Raw genomic sequence first — 10,629 nt, forward strand, 5'->3', positions numbered from 1 at the left:
TGATCGTCCCCCCCTGCTCTGCTCTTGTGAGGCCCCAGCTGCAGTACAGTGTCCAGAAAGACAGGGAGCTGCTGGAGAGGGTCCAGAGGCGAGCCACAGAGATGATCAGGGGACAGGAGCACCTCCCCTACAAAGACAGGCTGAGGGAGCTGGGCTTGTTCAGCCTGGAGAAATGAAGGCTGTGGGGTGACCTCATGGCAGCCTTCAGTACCTAAAGGGAGCCTAAAAAGAGGAGGGGAATCAACTCTTTGAAAGGGTAGATAACTGCAGGACAAGGGGAAATGGTTTTAAGTTGAAAACTTAAGTTTTTAAGTTGAGGGAGGGCAGATTTTGGATTTTCCCTCGTATTCTTTGCTAAACCGTGGAAGCAAACTGACCTGCTCTTTCTCTCTCCTCTCTCCACCCTCTGCCTGCTTCCCTGCTGCAGCTTTTGCTCGTGGAAGATCAGAGCAAAGTGACAAGGAACGACTGCGGATTTGTGAGATTTCTCTCCCTCGTTCTGATCTCTTGCCAGGTACCTGCCATGGTTTGTCCCCCCACATGCTTTAGCAGCCCGTGACGCCCCGTGTTTAGTAACACAGCCTCATCCAGCTTTGATGGGACGCTGGTCACGTGTGGGTTTTCTCCACGTGCTCTGCAGCTCAGCCCTCAGAAGGATGCTGTCTGTGGTGCTGTGACCAGCTGGTTTTATGGAAACCAATCCCTTAGGCAAAGAGTCCCAGCCCCAGCTTGTGCAGAGCTGCACAGCATCACCAGGGACACCAGCAGGCGTGCTTGGGCTGTGTGAGTGTGCCCGACAGCTGTAGGGAGCACAGCAGAGATGTGAACAGAGAAAATAAAAGTGTGTTTCTTTTCAGTTCCAGCTTGTCACACCTACGCTGATGGCTGTGGCGTGCAGCGAGATCAGCTGTGGGCCTGACCTGGCATGGACAGAGGTAGAGTATGAAGCTCTGATTGGTCTTTGTTCCCTGACTGCAGCCAGCAGAGTGAGCCGCAGATGTGCTCTCCTGCTTTCCAAGAGAGCTCCTCTGTGGCGAGACAGTAGTGCAAGTGTGGCAAGTTTATAAAAGTACCAGAGCCATCTCGGGTGTTGTGTTTGTCCTCTACTGACTTTTCCCTTGAAATGGCTGCAGAAACAACAATCATTCTCTGCTCTGTTTGGCCTCGCTGTTGGTTGGACTGCTCAAGAGAGCTGCTTGGTGCTTGCAATGGCACTGTTTGCACCTTGTAACTGCAGCCGTAGCTTTGGTTTCCCTCTTCACGGTCTCCTAGCATCTTAAACAGTCAGCCTTCCTGCACAAAGAGCGCAGGAAAGGAGGGGGCAAAATGGACAAGGCCACCTGTCTGCGTCAGTGCCATTGCTGATTAGTCTGGGTGGGGAGAGATGCATCTCTGCATTGCCTGGCGTGTGCCTGCTGCACACCAGGGAGAGAAACAGCCGTTATTAGACTTGCAGTTCCTTCTGAAGTGCCCATGATAAGGACCGAGTGCATTTCCTGCAGCTTTCTCTGCAGATGTGCTCCTCACCTTGAAATCCTCCTTGTTGGTTCCCAGCTCCTCACCGTGGCCTGTGCTCTCTGTTTCAGGCTGAGAACAAGGGGAAGCCCCTGCTGGACCATGAGGTGGCACCTGTGAATGTTCCAGCTATTGCTGCTGCCCATGCTATTAAGAGATACGTTGCCCAGGCAGCGGATGAACTCTCCTTTGACGTAAGCAGTTCAAGGCGTTCCTTGTTGCTCAATTTTACAATGGCAAATGCCTTCAGAGCTGCACTGGTGCAAGTGCTCTCATGCTCGGCGATGTTTGGCAGTGCAGAAGAATGCAGTCATTTGAGCTGTGCTTTCCTCCCAGCCGTGCTGAAGCTGGGATTGACGTTGCAATCTCTTGCAGGTGGGAGACATCATCTGTGTCATCGACATGCCACCAAAGGAGCTGACCCCCTGGTGGAGAGGCAAGCTCGGCTTCCAGGTAGGCACAAGCTTCAGACTGGAGAGTGCAACTTCAGGAGAGGCAGGAATCTCAGCTTAGAGCTGCTCTGCCTGCACAGGATGGGTAATGGACATAAACAGTTTCCCTGTGTCGGTGTCAGAGGACCTTGCCTTTGGCTGCAAATGTTGAAAAATTATTACCTTTATGCTGTGAACTATGGCCATTTTCTGCTGGATAGTCTTATGGAACGTCAGGCAAGCACGTTCCGAGGGAAATGTTACGTGGCTTTTGGTTTAACAGTTCAGATCTGAGAAGTGCTGCATGCAATAGTTGGCCTCTCTTTTCTTCTTGTTACAGGTTGGATTTTTCCCAGGGGAGTGTGTGGAACTCATTAATAAGAACATTCCTGAGGCACTCATCAATTCTGTGCCAAAGCCAGGTAGGGATGTTACATTTGATGGTGTGGGGAAGCAAAATGAAGTCTTTTTGGGGGTGCGTTCCATGTTTAGTACCTCCTTTATCCATCCCACATTGTCCTCTGGGTTGATGATTCTTCATGCACACCATGGGGCAGAGATTTGGCCCAATCCTCCTGATTTTATGATTGGACTTGGCAAAACTATAGAATCTTCATAGAATGGCTTGGGATGGAAGGGACCTCAGGGATCATCATGCTCCAACCCTCCTGCCTCAGGATGGTCTCCCAGCCCCCATATTTAATGTCAGATTAGACCAGGCTGCCCAGGGCCCCATCCAACCTGGCCTTGGGCTCCTCCAGAGATGGGGAAAATCCCTTTTTGTATGTACTGGTTGGTAATGTTCTTCCCGTTCTGACGTGCTCTGTAGAATGTGCTGTGCTCGGCCTCGTCCAACGGAGCCAGACCTGAAATGACCTGGTTTCTTCCTTTTGTTGTGCAGTGCCCAAGAAACGCAGCAAGATCCTCACCTTCCTTCGTTCCTTGGTGAAGGCCCGCCCAAAGAAACCGACCGAGCGGGAGGTGGAGAAGGAAAGGGTGTTTGGCGGTGACCTGGGAGAGCATCTTCTCCACTCCGGTCGTGATGGTAAGGAGCTGCCCATTCCTGAGATCTTCCTCTGCTGGGCATCTAAAGAAGATGAAAGGGAGCTCATATCTAGCAGGGGGCAGGCTGATAGCCGTGGAGACACGTGTAATGGGAGTTGATGGCTGAAGGATCAAGTGAGGCGGATGCTCCTAAGAGACAAGCACATCTGTATTTGCTTCAGCCAAGCCTGGCTGGGCTTAGTGGATGGGATGTGAAGCACAGCCTGCAGCACGATTGAATCAGGAGCTCCACTGACGGCTGGCACGTGTTCTTCAGTCCCCCAGGTCCTCCAGAGCTGCGCTGAGTTCCTTGAGCAGCACGGCGTGGTGCAGGGGATATACCGCCTGTCCGGCGTCGCGTCCAACATCCAGAGACTGCGGTAAGAGTGCTGCGACTGACACAGCCTGAGTGCATCTGGTGTGGCTTTGGGCTTGCCTTCCTCTCGCTCAACCGGGTTTGCGTCCCTCTCTCCAGGCAGGAATTTGAGTCGGAGCAGATTCCTGAGCTCACCGTCCGTGACATTCACAGCGTGAGCTCCCTCTGCAAGATGTACTTCAGGGAGCTCCCGAACCCTCTGCTCACCCACCAGCTGTACGGCAAGTTCTCGGTAAGCACAAGGCCACGTCTTTCATTTCCCTCTTCCTGGGCCTCTTGGCAGATGGCTGCAGCAGTGCCCCAGCTCGGAGGCCCTTTTGCTGTCAGCCCCACGAGGTTTACTCGCAGTGCTGTACTAGCCTGATTGGTGTCTCGCTCCCTTTCTGCACTACTCCAGGATGCTGTTGGTGCCGCTACAGAGGAGGAGCGGCTGCTCAGAATGCAGGACGTCATCCAGCAGCTGCCCGCTCCTCACTACAGGTCAGTGCTGCCCTCAGCCTGCTGAGCTCAGCCCTGCTGCAGAGGGCAACGATGCGGTTCCAGGCTCTGTCTCACGCCGGCAACACGATGCCTGTGTATGCTGAAGGGTTGAAGGCTCCATGGGGTTACTTTATGGGGTCAGTTCCTGGGCACGGGGGCACGCTTGGTGCAGCTGATGGCTGCGGCTGTGCTGTGCTGGGGCTTGGTGCTGCAGCGTGGCACTCAGTCAAGTTGGATCTACTTCATCTTCGGTGACAGTAGCAATCACAAGAATTAGCATGAATGGAGGTTTGCTTTCTGAATTGCAGCACGGCATGCTCGTTGGTGCTGAACGTTTGCCTCTCTTGTTTTCCAGGACACTGGAGTTCCTGATGAGACACTTGGCGTGTCTGGCAGGGAGCTCCACCATCACAAACATGCATGCCAAGAACCTAGCCATTGTGTGGGCTCCAAACCTCTTAAGGTAAACTTCTAGTTCTGTTTCAATACTTCCTCTGTTCTCCAGTTAAGAAAAGCAGTCCTCTCTTTTTCTCCATCAAATGTGCTCTTCTCCTGTAAAATCTGTGGCTGACAGAAGAGCAGGAGCCTGGGCTGTTCTCCAACCCCACGGGCACAATGTCTAGGTGACAATTTCTGCAGTCTTGTTGAGATGGGACTGACGTGTCCTTGATCATCCAGGGGAATTTCTGCAGTGCCATCACTGATTGCCCACTGCGGAAGTCTCCAGAGCCTCAGCTGACAGCTTTTGGCTGCAACAATTCAGACTCGGGGAAACGGTCTTGGAGAAATGACTTCTAAAATCTGCCTTTTCTACAGATCACAGCAGAACGAGTCTGCCTGCGCCAGCGGAAGAGCTGCCTGCATGGAGCTGCAGACGCAGTCGGATGTGGTGGAATTCATCATCAACCACACCGACGTCCTCTTCTGCTCCAAATCCAGAGCAGACATCGCAGATGCAGCAGGTGAGTGTCTTCCTCCATTAGCTTGATCTTGACCTGACACCTTGACCAAATGCAGGCCTTCTCCGGGACCTTTGAGATACTCTTTTACCATCAAGGGGACAGCAGACCTCTGGGCTTCCATTAGGGTATGGCATCCTGTTGCTGGATGCTGAGAACGTCCAAGCCTAAATTTCACAAGGAGGAAACCGATATTATTATGGTTTGCATGCAGGAAAAGCTTGATGCAAGTGTGGCAGTGAAGCTTTCTCAGTTCCCTGCCCCCATTTCCTTGGGTTTTTCCTTGCCTGTTTTGATACAGTAAGCTGCTCTTCGTTATAACCGTGTCCTTTGCCATAAACACACCTCTGCCCACGTGGTTATTTTGAGCTCCTCTTCTTCCAGTGGCTCGGATAAGCAAGCCTGAGAAAAATACAGCACCTCCCCCAGAACTGTGGTGGCTGTGCTGCTGCTTTCTGATCCTCGCTCTTACCTGTGGTTTTCCCTGACAGGGCACAATTCTCTCCCAGGGCCCAAGTCTGTGGGGGTCTCTTCTGCTGCCACAAAGCTGCTCAGCCTGGAGGAGGCACAGGCACAGAGGCGAGGCCACAGCAGCTCTCCTGTTGTGACAGAGAGCAGCAGGGACATTGAAGTGGAAGAAAGCCCTGCAGCTGGGCAGGGCAAATTCCACACCGTCGTTGACTTTCCATCTGACAGGTAAAGAGGACTTTCTTTTCCAGCACCCAGCATCATTGTTTGGGTGGGTTTTTCTGTTTTTCTGCAGAATCCAGGCAGTGCTAGGAACAAGCAACTGCTGCCAAGAGCTCAGTGCTGCTCTTTCCTCACCCTGCACCACGCACGACTCACAGCATTGGCTGTTTTCTCTCTCCAGGCAAAATCCACCCAGCAAGAGTGAGGAATCACCAGCTAGCAGTTGGTGTTGCTGCTTCAGCCTCAGAAAGCCATCCTCTGGGAGCAAACGCCAACTGCAGCGCAATGCCAGGCAGCCCTCAGAAACAGCAGTGGTAGTCCTGGCAGGTAAGGGTGCAAATGCAGCTTTTCAGGAACATAGAATTCAAGTTTGCTCTGCACTTGTATCTCCTTCTGCCATTCCAGCCCCTGCCTAACATCTTCAGTACACCTCTGATCAACCACTGTCGTAATTCAGCTTGTGAAAGTTTGACACTAACCCCTGTGTATCCTTTCTAGGTGAATCGAGCCCTTGCCAACCCAGAGGATCCAGGGCAAGTAGTGAGGATGCTCTCTGTGCTTCCATCAGTGGAGAGCTCTTAGGAAGCACAAATTGCTGCAGTTCCAACAGCAGCCTTCCATCTGACATCATTAATGGAGAGAAGGAGCTCATCAAAATCCATGCTCTGATTACACCTGGCTCTGCTGAAGTTGCTGACCTGGGCCTGCAAGACACCACAGTCACCAGCCTGGATTGTAACCAGGAGTCTCTGCAGTGCAGCCCATCCCAAGCACAGTGTGAGTGCCCCGACAGCAGCACCTCCATGCAGGAGCAGGTCAGCGTCAGTGAGGAGGAGCAGAGCCTCTTGCAGGGGGACTTTCAATCAGGCCTCCAGTCCCAGGCACCGGACAGCAGCACTGAGAGCTCTGAGCCACTCTCTCCATGACAAGACAGGATGAGTCCCATCTTCACCGTGGACCTCTCCCACCCTCCTGTCTTTTATACAATAATAAAAGCACACTTGTGCTCAATCAACGCCTTGACTGCCTCCAGAGTCTTCATTCACACGGACTGGGATGAATGCAGCACACAGCAAGGCACCCCAGCTTGCAATGCTGTGGCTGTGGGGTGCGTGCAGCACAGCTCCGGGTTTGTTCCTGTTTTGTCTGGCTTTGGGATGTCTGCAGGGGGAGCTCTGCTACCATTTGGCATGGTAGCAAATAATCTCTCGCATCCTGGATGCTGCTCATGATACTCCCAAGCTTCCTGGCTGTGGCTTTGTGATGCTTTTCAGGGCTTTCTGATGCATTTTGATGCCTTGGCTGTTGCTTAACACCTCTCTCCTCCCATCATGTCCTTTCCTGGCTCCCACCTACGAGCTGGCCGTGCAGATCATCTCCAGACCTGTCATCAGCACACTGCGGCAGGAGAAGCTCCCCTGGCCAACGTCAGGCAGTACTGCTTGGTCTGCAGCTCAGTGGCCATTTCCCTTTCAGGCGGCTCCTGCAGAAGAATCAAGCAGCAGAACCTTTTGCTCACCCTGCAGCACACAAATGCTACGAAAGCAGAAACAACCTGGGAACCTCTGGGTCTGCAAGACTTCACAGACACTCACCGACTGTGTCTGATGGCTCCCTCCCATCCTTGATTTCGTTGTCCCCTTCTCCACGTCAGATCCCACTGCTGAGCCATGATCAAGCTGCCCAGTGTGGCAGAGCATCGTGCAGAGCCGTGCTGGCACCTCCTCCCCTTCCTCTTCTGCAGCTCAGCGTGCAACCTGAGCAAGTTTTTTTCTGAGAAAGTGACCAGCTCTTTTCCATCCCTTTGCCCCTACAAACAGTTGTCCAGAGGATCTCGTGCAAGGATTCCTGGAACAGCCTGCAGCTGGCTCTCCTGAAGTTCAGGCTCCTGCCTTTGCTTCCTGCCAGGCCCGCATTCCTTGAGATCACCAACTCAAGGAGGGCATGGTCACTGCAGCCCTGACCGCCTCCTGTCGTAACCCCTGGTGTGCACCATGTCCAGCAATGCTTCCCTTCTGCTTGCTGTGCCCAATGCCTGCACCACAGAGTGATTCTCACTGCACTCCAGGAGTCTGTCAGATTGCTTGCAGCCAGCCATGCTGATTTCCCAGACTGACTGGAATCCCCCATCAGGATGAGAGTCAGTGAGTGCGATGCTTCTGCTGGCTGCAGTAAGCAGCTCCCACCAACAGGCTCTCTTTCCAGGCGGCTGTAGCAGACCCTCACCTCCAGAAGCCCTGCACTGCTGCACTTCCTAATTTTACCCACAAGTTCACAACCTGCTCATGGCTCTTCTTAGTTCTTTGCACTCAACTTCTCATCATAGGGGGCAAATCCCTTGCCTTCCAGAATTCCATAGTAACACTTGTGTCAGGATTTTTTTATTTTATTTATTTATTTATTTATTTATTCCATTTTCTAGGTAGGAAAATGAATTTCTGAGGCAGGAGAAGCAGAAGTGAAACAGTCTTCCTGGCACTGCTCAGGTTGCAGGAGTTGCCAAGTGCTCCTCAGGTAATGTGTGCTGAAGAGCTGACCTTGGTGGCAGGGGCTGTGGCTGCATTTTGTGCCTGTCATGCGGGAATACAAGAAAGCCTGTTCAGAGCAGGAGCTGCAGAGTGAGATAAACATCACGAGAAGGTAAGGCTGAGAAGCAAGGACACCTCCAGAAAGAAGAGAAAAACTGAGTCAAGTGAGCTGCGTGACGGCCGTGTGATGCTGACCATGATTGGAGGAAGAGCGCATGGCTGGGAATGACTGATGGCTCTGGTTGGATGGGTGCCTGTGTGCACAGAGTTAAGGAGTGTTTGTGGGATGTTTTGCTGGCATCTAACGGCTGTAAGGGGAAGTCAAGAGAGAAAACTTGTGAATGCATAGAAGGGATGTTAAAATCTGGAACAGACTGTTTGGATCAGTCACATCTGAGTCCAGATTGCCACACTGTCAGAACCTGGGGCCTAGGATTTTCCTTTAAGAGTGCCAACTGCTCATTTTAAATGATAAAAAGTAACATTGAAAAAAGCTTCCCTCCTTGCATTAGAATAAGGCATTGAAATTTGATGTTTCTGTCTTTCCATTCCTTTAGCAGCCTGGGTGTTGATACAGCTGCATGCATCTGCTTCCCTCCCCTTCTGTTTTGTGTAAAAGAACAGTAAAATATGCAATCAGTGTGAGATCTTTTCAAAGTATTTTACTTTATTTGCCCCTAGGCTGCAATGGCTGGGAAATGGCAGTGTCACCCAGGAGCCCACACGGCGACCTGATGTCTCATTGTTGGGGTCTATTGGAAACCACCACGATGACAAAAGAATGCCTGGGATTCCTCCGGCCCAAATGCCAAACCTTGCACTTGGCTGTGCTGAACCTCATGAGGTTCACCCAGGCCCACCTCTCAAGTCTGCTGAGCTCAAACAGATGTCATTTTTCTCGTGTCCTTCCATTCCGAGTCCATCTGTTCCCCAAAGCAAAAGAATTTGGAGGGAACCACCGACAGTTATGTGAGCGATTTCAGCGTCTATTTCTGATCATGGCAACAACTTCAGAGGTCACACTTAATTTACGGTGCCCGTTGTAATTCTGACCAAGGCTGCAGTTGCAGCTGACTTCCCAAGGCTGCAAGACGTGGTGGTGACACAGCCTTGTGCTTCTGCATTGGTGCTCATCCCACGTTTCCTTTCTCTGTCTCGCAGGTCAGCTCCTGCTGGAAGCAGATGGTATCCCAGTGTGAATGAAGGTCAGTGCAGGAGCAGCTGCTGATGGGAGGAAGGAAGTCCATGCTGAAGAGCTCTGAAGCATCTGCAGGTATGGTTCTGGAGGAGGCAGCAGTGATGTCGGAGGGCTCCCCAGCAGGAAGCTGTCTCATCCAAATGCTTGCTGAGTGGTTGGAAGGGAGCTTTCTGCATGGCAGCAGCACCAGCTGCTTGCTTCACATGTTGCAAAGACAAGGATTAGCACGAGTTCCAGTATCTACAGTACCATCACGAATCACGATAGGATTACAATGTGTCCTCATACAAACACAGCCATTTCTCTCTGAGTCCAGAGGCTGTCCGGAAAGCATCTTTGAGGTCTCTCACACCAAACCACTGCTGTCCGTGTGGGATCTGACTCATTAGGGTATAGGGGTTAGGAGCCGCAGGCTGTCTTTTGAGAACGGGTTCAGTCATTTCCTTACATCTTGCACCAGCCGATACGTGCCGTCTGCCTTCCGTGCCGACAGGATTGGGGTGTTATAAGGCCACAGACAAGGTTCCAGAAGACATCCTTAACCACTGTCTGTGTTACAGCTTTTAGACCCACTCTCCCTTCTAAGGCTATGGGATATTGTTGCTGTTTCACAGCTCCACTCCCTCCTTGGGCAGTTCTTTGTAAGGGAAAATTGTGAGTCCACCCCGATTTCCTTCCCCTGCCCACACCTTTGGATTCATTTCTTCTTCATCACAGCTGTTAACACATTAATTGACACCTGATATCTGTTTCACAGACATGCAGCTGTAATCCTCATTTAACTGTTAAATCTCTCCCCCATAAATCGGTCCCTGCTTCAGGCACAGAGAACAATTGCCCTGCAACTATTTTATCTTTCCATTTTAGTTCTGTGGTCTCCAAGAGTGGAGCTGTCATTTCTGATCCCTCAGCCCCAGTTATGCACAACAGCCACATCCAGATACACGTCTGGTACCTCTGAACTAGCTAATGCTGTAGGATGGAATGTTGTTTCTGCACTGGCTATCAAATGTGGGATTGCTCTGAAGTAGTACAGCACCATGTGTTTAGTAATTTGCCCTTAGAAACAGTTTGAAAAAGTAGAAAGACTTTATTAGTATTAGTAAAAAGAAGCTATTTCATAACATATTTTAGAAATACAGTTGTTCAATCATGTGATCAATTCTCACTTACAGAACTGGAAGAGTTACAAATTGCATGGGTATAGTATTAAGGACCAGAAAGCATGTTGTAAGGCCATTCTGTTTGGATAGTAGAAGCTCAGCAAAAGAAAAACAGACTCCAAAGAAGCCAGTGCCTCCACACAAGGCCGAACTGACTCACTCTGTGGGCAGGTCGGGATGCAACAGGCAGGCATCAAGAGACTCCCCTCTGTCCTGCTTCAAAAATTCTCTCCATTCAGGGATGA

At 51.3% G+C, this 10,629-nt stretch overlaps 1 protein-coding gene across 1 annotated transcript; it reads left to right on the top strand.

Moving 5' to 3' along the window:
* The first annotated feature begins 860 nt into the window (after positions 1-860).
* On the top strand, positions 861-10,629 carry LOC149912414 (rho GTPase-activating protein 32-like). Its single transcript, XM_090131061.1, has 8 exons — positions 861-935; positions 1,587-1,709; positions 1,891-1,968; positions 2,287-2,368; positions 2,848-2,991; positions 3,268-3,370; positions 3,466-3,598; positions 10,624-10,629. The coding sequence occupies exons 1-8, from the start codon at positions 882-884 to the stop codon at positions 10,627-10,629; spliced, it is 723 nt and encodes a 240-aa protein (XP_089987187.1). The 5' UTR covers positions 861-881.

The sequence above is a fragment of the Phasianus colchicus genome, chromosome Z, assembly GCF_987193195.1.
Source record: "Phasianus colchicus chromosome Z, bPhaCol1.hap1.1, whole genome shotgun sequence".
Classification (NCBI taxonomy): domain Eukaryota; kingdom Metazoa; phylum Chordata; class Aves; order Galliformes; family Phasianidae; genus Phasianus; species Phasianus colchicus.

Coding starts and splice junctions, on each gene's coding strand:
- LOC149912414 (XM_090131061.1), top strand. CDS start 882: ATGGCTGTGGCGTGCAGCGAGATCAGCTGTGGGCCTGACCTGGCATGG. Junction 1,969..2,286: donor GAGGCAAGCTCGGCTTCCAG/GTAGGCACAAGC, acceptor TTCTTGTTACAG/GTTGGATTTTTCCCAGGGGA. Junction 3,371..3,465: donor TCCAACATCCAGAGACTGCG/GTAAGAGTGCTG, acceptor CCCTCTCTCCAG/GCAGGAATTTGAGTCGGAGC.